Raw genomic sequence first — 15,184 nt, 5'->3', positions numbered from 1 at the left:
ATAAGGGTTTTGACCATAAACTCTACTTTTTGTAAGAAAATTATGGGAAATACATTTCTTTGACTCAAATTTGAAACTTTGGTTAGAAACAAAAAATCCAGTTTTGGTTCGATAATAAACTATTTCTGTAAAATCTGAACTAATAAAGGTTTTTGACCGTAAAATCTAGTTTTTTGTAAGAAAATTATGGAAAATACATTTCTCTGGCCCAAATGTGAAACTTTGGTTAGAAAAAAAAATCAGTTTTGGTTCGAAAATAAACTATTCCCGTAAAATCTGAACTAATAAAGGTTTTGACCGTAAACTCTAGTTTTTTGTATGAAAATTATGGAAAATACATTTCTTTGACTCAAAGGTGAAACTTTGGTTAGAAAAAAAATCAGTTTTGGTTCGAAAATAAACTATTCCGGTAAAATCTGAACTAATAAAGGTTTTGACCGTAAACTCTAGTTTTTTGTATGAAAATTATGGAAAATACATTTTTTTGACTCAAAGGTGAAACTTTGGTTAGAAAAAAAAAATCGAGTTTTGGTTCGAAAATAAACTGTTTCCGTAAAATCTGAACTAATAAAGGTTTTTGACCGTAAAATCTGTTTTTTTTGTAAGAAAATTTTGGAAAATACATTTCTTTGACTCAAATTTGAAACTTTGGTTAGAAAAAAAAAATCCAGTTTTGGTTCAAAAATAAACTGTTTCCGTAAAATCTGAACCAATAAAGGTTTTTGACCGTAAAATCTAGTTTTTTCGTAAGAAAATTATGGAAAATACATTTCTTTGACTCAAATGTGAAACTTTGGTTAGAAAAAAAAATCCAGTTTTGGTTCGAAAATAAACTGTTTCCGTAAAATCTGAACTAATAAAGGTTTTTGACCGTAAAATCTAGTTTTTTTGTAAGAAAATTATGGAAAATACATTTCTTTGACTCAAATGTGAAACTTTGTTTAGAAAAAAAATCCAGTTTTAGTTCGAAAATAAACTGTTTCCGTAAAATCTGAACTAATAAAGGTTTTTGACCGTAAACTCTAGTTTTCTTGTAAGAAAATTATGGAAAATACATTTCTCTGGTCCAAATGTGAAACTTTGGTTATAAAAAAAAATCCAGTTTTTGTTCGAAAATAAACTATTTCCGTAAAATCTGAACTAATAAATGTTTTTGACCGTAAACTATAGTTTTTTGTAAGTATAGTATGGAAAATATAGTTCTCTAACCCAAATGTGAAACTTTTTTTAGAAAAAAATCCAGTTATGTTTCAAAACATAAGCTATTTACGTAGAATTCGAACTAAAAAAGGTTTTTTGACAGTAAACACTTGTTTTTTGATCATAGTGTTCTCAATCTTTTTAGGATGTATGGAACGAGTGGGACCTCACGCTTGAGGAGGAACTTCTTTTATGTAATGCAAGCATAGATGATAGTGATGAAGTAAAGGAAATCAATTATACATCACTAGGATTATCATACACATCAGATGATCTAGTGAGGAGGGGCCTTCCGGAAGAATGTGTATTGAAGACGATGAGTGGTTGTCTGCTCATCGTCTTCCTATAAGAGTACGTGAAGATTTATTTGAGGAGATGCCCCCTTTGAACAATATAACGGTAAATGATGAACCGGAGGTTGAGATTGAATGTATACCACCCCCTTTGGTAGATATAATGGTAGTAGAGAATGGTGACGATGACATTCAGATAATTGAACCGGACATTGTTTATTTAAAAAGCATTGTAAATATTGATATTTCAAAAGAATAAAGATTAGAAGAATGAATTGTTTTTATTATCTTTGATAGAAAACTTGGCTGTGGACTGATAATACTCTATGGAGTGATCTAATCAAACGGAACTATTCATGTACATAAGTCTCTGATGGTATCCTTACTCTATATATATCTAGTATGAGAAAATTAAAATATTACAAACAAATTTATTGTATGATTACAATATAAAACTCATTACACATATCAATAATTAGATTTATCGTTAAATCATATATGAGAACTCTTACACCACGGTTTTCGTTGTTTAAAATCATTTCCGTAGAATGACCTCTTATGTTGTCTCTTAAATGGCCACTTTTTCTCTTCTCTTAGAACATATTCATCATAATATTCAGAGTTATATCTTGCTTTATACACATTTTTCATTGGGTTTTCACTGCTGTCTTTTACACCATAGAGAAAGCCCTGTTTTCCCACTCTCTTCTTTTGATCTTCCTTTTCTGTCATGTTTTATGTGAGCTTATTTGCAATCGGTATAAATTTCTCTCCATATCACATATAATTTTTCTTCTCATTTCCTCTTCTTCTCATCTATCTCTGCCTCTATGCTGTCTAAACATGCAGTAGGTTCATGAGAATGTTCAAAATCATGAAAATTACCTTTACAAATAGAACAAATTGCAGTAAAAGGATATTTCTAACTCAACTTGTTCACCCATGTTATCACACTGCTGACTAAAAACTTAGTGAATTCTATTCACAGACTAATAAATACTATAGCAAAAATCCTTTCCTTGTATTCTTGGAAATCCTCTCCCGCTAATATTTGCGGCCCTCTGATTGGCTGAGAAGGAGGCATGTACTTCCTGTTTCCCGTTATCGGATCAATACATTCTCCAAAGCGATTATGTAATCAATTTCTCAGAAATCCATTTGTTCTAGTCGAATGCTAGATCAATACATTCCCCACCGTTAATGCGCATGTGCAAATTTCACTCCGGAGTCAATACAATTGAATGAACAACAACAACAAATAAATTCTCCTCGAGTCCTAGATCAATACATTCCCCCTAGCGATTATATAAATCAAGTTCTCGGAAATTCAATCCCCTAGATCAATACATTCCCTAGTGATTATATAAATCACCCCCAGTGTCATTACACATGGAAACAACAAATAAATCGACCTTGACACAATTAGACATTAATAAACCATGAAAATACATCAAAGTGAGAAAAATCCTGTTTTTTTATCCTCAGTGACAAAAACCATAAAAACATGCATAAATTACGTACTGTTTGCACTTGTCGTAGTCGAGTCCTAGATCAATACATTCCCCCTAGCGATTATGTAAATCACCCCAAGTGTCATTACACCTGGACGAACAACAACAAATAAATTGACCATTAAAATATAACAAAGTGAGAAAAATCCTGTTTTTTCATTATCAGTGACATAAACCATAAGAATATGCATAAATTGCTGTTGATATCCCTGAAAAACAACAAATAAATTGACTAACACTCATAACCATCCAAGAAACATCCATAAAAGTGAGAAAAACCAACCTGACAACAAATAAATTGTCTGACACTGATAACCATCCAAGAAACATCCATCAAAGTGAGAAAAATCCTTTTTTTTCATTCTCACTGACAAAAACCATAAAAACATGCATAAATTGTTGTTGACATCCATGAAAAACAACAAATAAATTGACTAACACTCATAACCATCAGAGGAACATCCATAAAAGTGAGAAAAATCCTGTTTTTCAAGTGAGAAAAATCCTGTTTTTTCATTCTCAGTGAGAAAAACCATAAATTATGTTCGTACTGCGTTAGACTAAATTGTAGATGGCAGCACACGGTCCCGTCAGTATTCTATGCCCATATATGGACTCCCGTTCAGAGATATTATGGCTTTCCTGCTAACTTGAGTGAATGGCGTTTAATGCCCAATTTCTGAAATTTCTTCCCCCTACAGAAAAAAATAAAATTCAAAAAAATTCTCAAATTTAAAAAGCATTGTTTTCCACAGGGGGGTATTTTCCAGGAGGGTATTTTCCACGGGTAGGGGGTATTTTCAGGAGGACTTTTTCAAGGGGAGCATTTCTTTGGAGGGTATTTTCCTCGGGGGGTATTTTCCAGGGGGAGGAGGGAGAATTTTCCACGGAGGATTATTTTCCAAGTAGGGGGGGGGTAAATGCCTGGGGTTATTTTCCGAGAGGGTAAGCGCCGTGGGGTAAACGCCAGGGGTTATTTTCCGAGGAGGTAAGTCTGGTGGGTAAACGCTGGCCATCTTGTATGATATAGCCGCTACTGGTGAAGTTGTTCATTCACTGAAGGACTATAAACCCTTTTTTTACTAGTTTCTTTTAGCTTAGAGTGAGACAAGAGAAACAGAAGTGACATAATAGATGGAAAGTATATATTTTCGACTATATATTTGCACATTAGGAGGTGGGTGGGGTAACGTATTTGGACAGTTTGAAGCTAAAAACAATTCTTACTTCATAATGTGCAAAATAATTGTACCTAACATTTTAGGCTTGCAGACCCACATTACTTCCCCCCCCCCCTAAAGTAGTAATATATATCCCAAATTTGTTCCTAAAGTATTATATTTTTATCATACTTAGGTAATTTAATTAGGATCAAGCGTCAGAGAAACATATTAGAAGAATATTAGATAGGGACTATATCATACAAGTACCTTTTTTATCTCTCTTTTTCACTTCAGTCAGAAATTTACTGCTAAAATAATTTTTCTTCACTCGACCTTTCTCCTTTCACAGTGATGTCGGTGGACAATATGGGTGATACAGTTTCACAGAATCAATAGTATCTTTAGTGATTATATTTTAATTAATAATTACTATTTTAATTTACTTTAATTAGGCATTAAAGTAGAAAAATATTGTCTATTAATGTGCCAGATGTGTCAGCAACTCTAGTAGGAATAGTGATAGAAGGAAACATTAAAAGATAAAGCAGAGGATAAAAAGTCACAAGAAGTTGTAGATCAAGTTTTTAACAGGTCAATACTGAAGTCTCCCAGAAAATTAATTTTCATGGGAATTGGTACCAAATTTAACTTATAACCCAGAGCCAAGGCCGTATCCAGGGGCGAGACTAGGAGGTTTGAACCTCACCCCCCCCCCCCCCCGAGATATTTTCTCGACTCGTAAAAACGAAACAAAATGAAAATAGACAATTTTTTAATGTGTTTTAAATTTATTTTTGTGTACCCCCCAGAAAAAATTAAGAGAATGTAACTGTGACAAGGTAAACCACGACAAAACACTACTGAAATATTCCAACTCTTGCATTTCAACGAAAGAAATCCGAAATGAACTTTGAAAAAATCAAGAGAATATAACTGTGACATGGTAAACCACGACAAAACACTACTGAAATAATCAAACTCTTGCATTTCAACGATATAAATTCAAAATGAAAATTGAAAAATCAAGAGAATGTAGATGTGAGATGTTAAGTCATGACAACTCACTCCTTAAATATTCTAACTCTCTCATTCCAAGGAAAGATATTCAAATGAACTTTGAAAAATAGACAAAATGTAGGTGGGAAGGGGTAACGCACGAAACAACACTACTGAATTATTCCAAGTCTTGCATTTAACGAAAGAAACTCAAAATGAACTTTGAAAAATCAAGAGAATGTAACTCTGACAAGGTAAACCACGATAGAACACTACTGAAATAATCCAACTCTTGCATTTCAATGAAAGAAATTCAAAATGAACTTTGAAAAATCAAGAAAATGTAACTGTGACAAGGTAAACGACGACAAAACACTACTGAAATATTCCAACTCTTGCATTTCAATGAAATAAATTCAAGATGAACTTTCAAAAATTAAGAGAATGTAACTGTGAAAATGTAAACCACGACAAAACACTACTGAAATATTCCAACTCTTGCATTTCAATGAAAGAAATTCAAAATGAACTTTGAAAAATTAAGAGAATGAAAGTGTGACAGGGTAAAGCACGACAAAACACTACTGAAATATTCCAACTCTTGCATTTCAACGAAAGAAATTCAAAATGAACTTTGAAAAATCAAGAGAATGTAACTGTGACAAGGTAAACCACGATAGAACACTACTGAAATAATCCAACTCTTGCATTTCAACGAAAGAAATTCAGAATGAACTTTGAAAATCAAGAGAGTGTAACTGTGACATGGCAAACCATGACAAAACACTACTGAAATATTCCAACTCTTGCATTTCAACGAAAGAAATTCAAAATGAACTTTGAAAAATCAAAAGAATATAACTGTGACATGGTAAACCACGACAAAACACTACTGAAATAATCCAACTCTTGAATTTCAATTAAGGAAATTCAAAATGAACTTTGAAAAATCAAGAAAATTTAACTGTGACAAGGTAAACGACGACAAAACACTACTGAAATATTCCAACTCTTGCATTTCAATGAAATAAATTCAAGATGAACTTTGAAAAATTAAGAGAATATAACTGTGAAAATGTAAACCACGACAAAACACTACTGAAATATTCCAACTTTTGCATTTCAATGAAAGAAATCCAAAATGAACTTTGATAAATTAAGAGAATGTAACTGTGACAAGGTAAACCACAACAAAACAATAGTGATATATTCCAACTCTTGCATTTCAAGGAATAAAATTCTATATGAACTTTGAAAAATCAAGAAGATGTAACTGCGACAAGGTAAACTATAACAAAACACTACTGAAATATTCCAACTCTTGCATTTCAATGAAAGAAATTCAAAATGAACTTTGAAAATCAAGAGAATCTAACTGCGACAAGGTAAAGCACAACAAAACACTACTGAAATAATCCATCTCTTGCATTTATATGAAAGAAATTCAAAATGAACTTTGAAAAATTAAGAGAATGTAACTGTGACAAGGTAAACCATGACAAAACAATACTGAAATATTCCAACTCTTGCATTTCATCGAAAGAAATCCAAAATGAACTTTGAAAAATTAAGAGAATGTAAGTGTGACAAGGTAAACCACAACAAAACACTACTGAAATATTCCAACTCTTGCATTTCAACGAAAGAAATTCAAAATGAACTTTGAAAAATCAAGAGAATGTAATTGTGACACTGTAAACCACATCAAAACACTACTGAAATATTCTAACTCTTGCATTTCAACGAAAGAAATCCAAAATGAACTTTGAAAATCAAGAGAGTGTAACTGTGACATGGGAAACCATGACAAAACACTACTGAAATATTCTAACTCTTGCATTTCAAAGAAAGAAATTCAAAATGAAATTTGAAAAATCAAGAGAATGTAACTGTGACAAGGTAGACCACAACAAAACACTACTGAAATATTCGGACTCTTACATTTCAATTGAAGAAATTCAAAATGAACTTTGAAAAATTAAGAGAATGTAACTGAGACAAGGTAAACCATGACAAGACCCAACTGAAATAATCCAACTCTTCCATTTCAAAGAAAGGAATTGAAAACTAACTTTTGAAAATTAAGAGAATGCAACTGTGACAATTCAAAACACAACAAAACACTGCTGAAATATTCCAACTCTTGCATTTCAATGAAAGAAATTCAAATCAACTTTGAAAAATCAAGAGAATGTAACTTTGACAAGGTAAACCAGAACGAAACACTACTGAAATATTCCAACTCTTGCATTTCAGTGAAAGAAATTCAAAATAAATTTTGAAAAATCAAGAAAATGTAACTGTGACAAGGTAAACCACGACAAAACACTACTGAAATATTCCAACTCTTGCATTTCAATGAAAGAAATCCAAAATGAACTTTTAAACATCACGAGAATGTAACTGTGCCACTGTAAACCGAAACAAAACACTACTGAAATATTCCAACTCTTGCATTTCAACGAAAGAAATTCATAAATGAACTTTGAAAAATCGAGAGAATGTAACTGTGACAAGGTAAACCATGATCAAACACTACTGAAATAATCCAACTCTTGCATTTCAATGAAAAAAATCAAAATGAACTTTGAAAAATCAAGAGAATGTAGCTGTGACAAGGTAAACCACGATCAAACACTACTGAAATAATTCAACTCTTGCATTTCAATGAAACAAATCAAAATGAACTTGGAAAAATCAAGAGAATGTAACTGTGACACGATAAACTTCAACAAGGCACTAGTGAAATATACCAACTCATGCATTTCAATGAAAGAAATCTAAATAAACTTTGAAAAATCAAGAGAATGTAACTTTGACAAGGTAAACCACAACAAAACACTACTGAAATATTCCAACTCTTGCATTTCAACGACAGAAATCCAAAATGAACTATGAAAAATCAAGAAAATGTAACACTGAAAAGGTAAACCACGACAAAACACTACTGAAATGTTCCATTTCTTGCATTTCAATGAAAGAAATTCGAAATTAACTTTGAAAAATCAAGAGAATGTAACTGTGACAAGGTAAACCATGACAAAACACTTTTGAATTATTCCAACTCTTCCATTTCAACGAAAGAAATTCAAAAGGAACTTTGAAAAATCAAGGTAAAGCACAACAAAACACTACTGAATTAATACAACTCTTGCATTTCAATGAAAGAAATTCAAAATAAACTTTGAAAAATCGAGAGAATGTAACTGTGACAAGGTAAACCAGGGTAAACCACGACAAAACAATACTGAAAATCCAACTCTTGCATTTCAACGAAAGAAACTGTGACAATGTAAATCACAACAAAACATTACTTAAATATTCCAACTCTTGCATTTCAACGAAAGAAATTCAAAATGAACTTTGAAAAATTAAGAGAATGTAACTGTGACAAGGAAAATCATAACAAAACACTACTGAAATATTCCAACTCTTGCATTTCATCGAAAGAAATTCAAAAGGAACTTTGAAAAATCAAGAGAATGTAACTGTGACAAGGTAAAGCACAACAAAACACCACTGAAATAATCCAACTCTTTCATTTTAATGAAATAAATTCAAAATGAACTTTGATAAATAGAGAGATTGTAACTGTTACATTGTAAACCAGGGTAAACCAAGACAAAACACGACAGAATTATTTCAACGCTTGTATTTCAACGAAAAAATCCAAAATAAACTTTGAAAAATAAAGTAAATGTAACTGTGACATGGTAAACCCCGATAAAACACTACTGAAATAATCCAATTCTTGCATTTCAATGAAAAAATCAAAATGAACTTTGAAAAATCAAGAGAATGTAACTGTAACACGATAAACCACAACAAAGCACTACTGAAATATTCCAACTCTTGCATTTCAGTGAAAAAAATTCAAAATGAACTTTGAAAAATCAAGAGAATACAACGTTGACAAGGTAAACCACAACAAAACACTACCGAAATATTCCAAATCTTGCATTTCAACCAAAAAAATTCAAAATGAACTTTGAAAAATCAAGAAAATGTAACAGTGAAAAGGTAAACCACGACAAAACACTACTGAAATGTTCCAATTCTTGCATTTCAGTGAAAGAAATTCGAATTAACTTTGAAAAATCAAGAGAATGTAACTCTGACAAGTTAAACCACAACAAAACACTACTGAAATATTCCAACTCTTGCATTTCAATGAAAGAAATTCCAAATGAACTTTGAAAAATCAAGAAAATGTAACTGTGACAAGGTAAACCACGACAAAACACATTTAAAATATTCCAACTATTGCATTTCATCTAAAGAAATTCAAAATGAACTTTGAAAAATTAAGAGAATGCAACTGTGACAAGGTAAACCACGACAAAACACTACTGAAATATTCCAACTCTTGCATTTCAATGATAGAAATTCAAAATGAACTTTGAAAAATCAAGAGAATATAACTATGACAAAGTAAACCGAAAAAAGACACAACTTAAATATTCCAACTCTTGCATTTCAAAGAACTAAATTCAAGATGAACTTTGAAAAATTCAGAAAATGTAACTTTGACATGGTAAACCATGACAAAACACTAGTGAAATATTCCAACTCTTGCATTTCAATGAAAGAAATTCAAAATAAACTTTGAAAAATCAAGAAAATGTAACTTTGACACGATAAACCACAACAAAACACTACTGAAATATTCCAACTCTTGCATTTCAACGAATGAAATTCAAAATGAACTTTGAAAAATCAAGAAAATGTGACTGCAACAAGGTAAACTACAACAAAACACTACTGAAATATTCCAACTCTTGCATTTCAATGAAAGAAATCCGCAATGAACGTTGAAAATCAAGAAAATGTAACTGCGACAAGGTAAACCATGACAAAACACTACTGAAATAATCCAACTCTTGCATTTCAATGAAAGAAATCCGCAATGAACGTTGAAAATCAAGAGAATGTAACTGCGACACGGTAAACCATGACAAAACAATACTGAAATAATCCAACTCTTGCATTTCAATGAAATAAATTCAAAATGAACCTTTAAAAATCAAGAAAATGTAACTGTGACAAGGTAAACCACAACAAAACACATTTAAAATATTCCAACTATTGCATTTCATCGAAAGAAATTCAAAATGAACTTTGGAAAATTAAGAGAATGCAACTGTGACAAGGTAAACCACGACAAAACACTGCTGAAACATTCCAACTCTTGCATTTCAATGATAGAAATTCAAAATGAACTTTGAAAAATTAAGAGAATGTAACTGTGACAATGTAAACCACAACAAACACTACTGAAAAATTCCAGCTCTTACATTTGAACGAAAGAAATTCGAAATAAACTATGAAAAATCAAGAGAATGTAACTATGAAATGCTAAACCATGACAAAACACTACTGAAATATTCCAAATTTTGCATTTCAACGAAAGAAATTCAAAAGGAACTTTGAAAAATTAAGAGAATGTAACTGCGACAAGGTAAACTACAACAAAACACCACTGAAATATTCCAACTCTTGCATTTCAATGAAAGAAATCCAAAATGAACGTTGAAAATCAAGAGAATGTAACTGCGACAAGGTAAACCATGACAAAACACTACTGAAATAATCCAACTCTTGCATTTCAATGAAAGAAATCCGCAATGAACGTTGAAAATCAAGAGAATGTAACTGCGACACGGTATACCATGATAAAAAACTACTGAAATAATCCAACTATTGCATTTCAACGAAAGAAATCCACAATGAACTTTGAAAATCAAGAGAATTTAACTGTTACATGGTAAACCATGACAAAACACTATTGAAATATTCCAACTCTTGCATTTCAACGAAAGAAATTCAAGAGGAACTTTGAAAAATCAAGAGAATGTAACTGTGACAAGGTAAAGCACAACAAAACACTACTGAAATAATCCAACTCTTGCATTTTAATGAAAGAAATTCAAAATAAACTTTGAAAAATCAAAAGAATGTAACTGTTACATGGTAAACCAGGATCAACCAAGACAAAACATTACTGAATTATTCCAACGCTTGTATTTCAAAGCAACAATTCCAAAATAAATGAAAAATCAAGAAAATGTAGCTTTGACAATGTAAACCCCGACAAAACACTACTGAAATAAACGAACTCTTGCGTTTCAATGAGGAAAATCAAATTAAACTTTTAAAAATCAAGAGAATGTAACTGCAACACGATAAACCACAGCAAAGCACTACTGAAATATTACAACTCTTGCATTTCAGTTAAAAAAATTCCAAATGAACTTTGAAAAGTCAAGAGAATACAACGTTGACAAGATAAACCACAATAAAACACTACCGAAATATTCCAAATCTTGCATTTCAACCAAAAAAATTCAAAATGAACTTTGAAAAATCAAGAAAATGTAACAGTGAAAAGGTAAACCACGACAAAACACTACTGAAATGTTCCAACTCTTGCATTTCAATGAAAGAAATTCGAAATTAACTTTGAAAAATCAAGAGAATGTAATTCTGACAAGGTAAACCACAACAAAACACTACTGAAATATTCCAACTCTTGCATTTCAATGAAAGAAATTCAAAATGAACTTTGAAAAATCAATAATGCAAGAGTTGAATTATTTCATTAGTGTTTTGTCATGGTTTACCTTGTCACAGTTACATTCTCTTGATTGTTCAAAGTTCATTTTGAATTTCTTTCGTTGAAATGCAAGAGTTGGAATATTTTAATAGTGTTTTGTTGTGCTTTACATTGTCACAGTTACATTCTCTTAATTTTTCAAAGTTCATTTTGAATTTCTTTCGTTGAAATGCAAGATTTGGAATATCTCAGTAGTGTTTTGTTGTGCTTTACATTGTCACAATTTCTTTCTTTGAAATACAAGCGTTGAAATAATTCTGTCGTGTTTTGTCGTGGTTTACCGTGGTTTATCATGTCAAAGTTAAAATATCTCGATATATAAAAGTTCATTTTTTATTTATATCGTTAAAATGCAAGAGCTGGAATATTTCAGTGGTGGTTTGTTGTGCTTCATCTTGTCACAGTTACATTCTCTTGATTTTAAATATTCCAACTCTTGCATTTCAATGAAAGAAATTCAAAATGAACTTTGAAAAATCAAGAAAATGTAACTGTGACAAGGTAAACCACGACAAAACACATTTAAAATATTCCAACTATTGCATTTCATCGAAAGAAATTCAAAATGAACTTTGAAAAATCAAGAGAATGTAACTCTGACAAGGTAAACCACAACAAAACACTTATGAAATATTTCAACTCTTGCATTTCAATGAAAGAAATTCAAAATGAACTTTGAAAAATCAAGAAAATGTAACTCTGACAAGGTAAACCACGACAAAACACATTTAAAATATTCCAACTATTGCATTTCAACGAAAGAAATTCAAAATGAACTTTGAAAAATTAACAGAATGTAACAGTGACATGGTAAACCACGACACAACACTACTGAAATATTCCAGCTCTTGCATATCAACTAAAGAAATCAAATAAAAGCAGTGAAACATCAAGGGAAAATAACTGTGACACGGTAAAACGCCATCGAAAATTACTGAGATATTACAGTTCTAGTTTTTCATTGAAAGATAACCAAAATGAACATTGCAAAATCAAGAAAATTTCTCTGCGACTTTGTAATCCATGACAAAACACTACTGAACTAATCCAAATCTTGCATTTCAACGAATGAAATTCAAAATGAACTTGGAAAAATTAAGACAATGTAACTGCAACATGGTAAACTACAACAAAACACTACTAAAATATTCAAACTCTTGCATTTCAATGAAAAAAATCCGAAATGAACTTTGAAAATCAAGAAAATGTAACTGCGACAAGGTAAACCATGACAAAACACTACTGAAATAATCCAACTCTTGCATTTGAATGAAAGAAATCCGCAATGAACGTTGAAAATCAAGAGAATGTAACTGCGACAAGATAAACCATGACAAAACACTACTGAAATAATCCAACTCTTGAATTTCAACGAAAGAAATCCACAATGAACTTTGAAAATCAAGAGAATTTAACTGTTACATGGTAAACCATGACAAAACACTATTGAAATATTCCAACTCTTGCATATCAACGAAAGAAATTCAAGAGGAACTTTGAAAAATCAAGAGAATGTAACTGTGACAAGGTAAAGCACAACAAAACACTACTGAAATAATCCAACTCTTGCATTTAAATGAAAGAAATTCAAAATAAACTTTGCAAAATCGAAAGAATGTAACTGTGACAAGGTAAACCAGGGTCAACCACGACAAAACACTACTGAATTATTCCAACTCTTGCATTTCAACGAAAGAAATCCAAAATGAACTTTGAAAAATCAAGAGAATGTAGCTGTGACAAGGTAAACCACGATAAAACACTAATGAAATAATCCAATTCTTGCATTTCAATAAAATAAAACCAAAGTGAACTTTGAAAAATCAATAGAATGTAACTGTGAAACGGTAAACCACAACAAAACACTACTGAAATATTCCAACTCTTGCATTTCAACCAAAGAAATCCAAAATGAAGTTTGAAAAATCAAGAAAATTTAACTCTGAAAAGGTAAACCACGACAAAACACTACTGAAATGTTCCAACTCATGCATTTCAATGAAAGAAATTCAAAATTAACTTTGAAAATCAAGAGAATGTAACTCTGACAAGGTAAACCACAACAAAACACTACTGAAATATTCCAACTCTTGCATTTCAATGAAAGAAATTCAAAATGAACTTTGAAAAATCAAGAAAATGTAACTGTGACAAGGTAAACCACGACAAAACACATTTAAAATATTCCAACTATTGCATTTCATCGAAAGAAATTCAAAATGAACTTTGAAAAATTAAGAGAATGTAACTGTGACAAGGTAAACCACGACAAAACACTGCTGAAACATTCCAACTCTTGCATTTCAATGATAGAAATTCAAAATGAACTTTGAAAAATTGAGAGAATGTAAAGTGACAAGGTAAACCACAACAAAACACTACTGAAATATTCCAACTCTTGCATTTCAACGAAAGAAATTCAAAATGAACCTTGAAAAATCAAGAGAATGTAACTCTGACATGCTAAACCATGACAAAAAACTACTGAAATATTCGAACTCTTGCATTTCAATGAAAGATATTTAAAATGAACTTTGAAAAATCAAGATAATGTAACTGTGACACGATAAACCACAACAAAACACTACTGAAATATTCTAAGTCTAGCATTTCAAGGAATGAAATTCAAAATGAACTTTGAAAAATCGAGAAAATGTAAATGCGACAGGGCAAACTACAACAAAACTACTGAAATTTTCCAACTCTTGCATTTCAATAAAAGAAATCCGCAATGAACGTTGAAAATCAAGAGAATGTAACTGTGACATGGTAAACCATAACAAAACACTACTGAAATAATCCAACTCTTGCATTTCAATGAAAGAAATCCGCAATGAACGTTGAAAATCAAGAGAATGTAACTGCGACAAGATAAACCATGACAAAACACTACTGAAATAATCCAACTCTTGCATTTCAACGAAAGAAATCCACAATGAACTTTGACAATCAAGAGAATTTAACTGTTACATGGTAAACCATGACAAAACACTAATGTTGTGAGGGGGAGTAAAAAGTTGGGTGGTGGGGCCCTTTTGTGCCCCAAAATGCGCAAATTAAAAAATATTAAAAACTGGGGGCGCAGGGGCCTTTGGGGGGCCGGGGGACCTTTGGGGACCCGGGGGGCCTTTGGGGGTCCGGGGGCCGTTTGGGAGCACGGGGTACCTTTGGGGACCGGGGGCTTCCTTCGGGGTTGGGGTAGGGGGATTGGAGCCCTTTGCGGCTGGGGTAGGGGACCTCACAACACTGTTCAAATACAACTTGTGTATTATAATGACCACAGAGGTTCACCCTCAAATCCTCTTCTAAAACATCTTCTAAAATCATCTTTTAAAATGTCTCTAACTGTTTCGCCGAAATAATTCCCTAAAATAACTAAAACGGTTTTGCCCAAATAACCCCTAAACG

General features: G+C 31.8%; 1 protein-coding gene across 1 annotated transcript in view; it reads left to right on the top strand.

The window, feature by feature from the left end:
* The first annotated feature begins 1,500 nt into the window (after positions 1-1,500).
* The window catches only part of LOC148943199 (uncharacterized), a 39,573-nt gene continuing 25,889 nt past the window's right edge, over positions 1,501-15,184 (top strand). Inside the window, exon 1 of the mRNA XM_089101763.1 lies at positions 1,501-1,725. Coding sequence (XP_088957889.1) covers positions 1,501-1,725 — 225 coding nt within the window. The remainder of the gene's footprint in view (positions 1,726-15,184) is intronic.

The sequence above is a fragment of the Artemia sp. Qi Xiang Cuo genome, chromosome 15 (genome assembly GCF_049724085.1).
Source record: "Artemia sp. Qi Xiang Cuo chromosome 15, ASM4972408v1, whole genome shotgun sequence".
In the NCBI taxonomy this organism is placed as follows: Eukaryota; Metazoa; Arthropoda; class Branchiopoda; order Anostraca; family Artemiidae; genus Artemia; species Artemia sp. Qi Xiang Cuo.
Note: the sequence above shows the minus strand (reverse complement) of the source record. Positions and strands in the feature narration are given on the sequence as shown.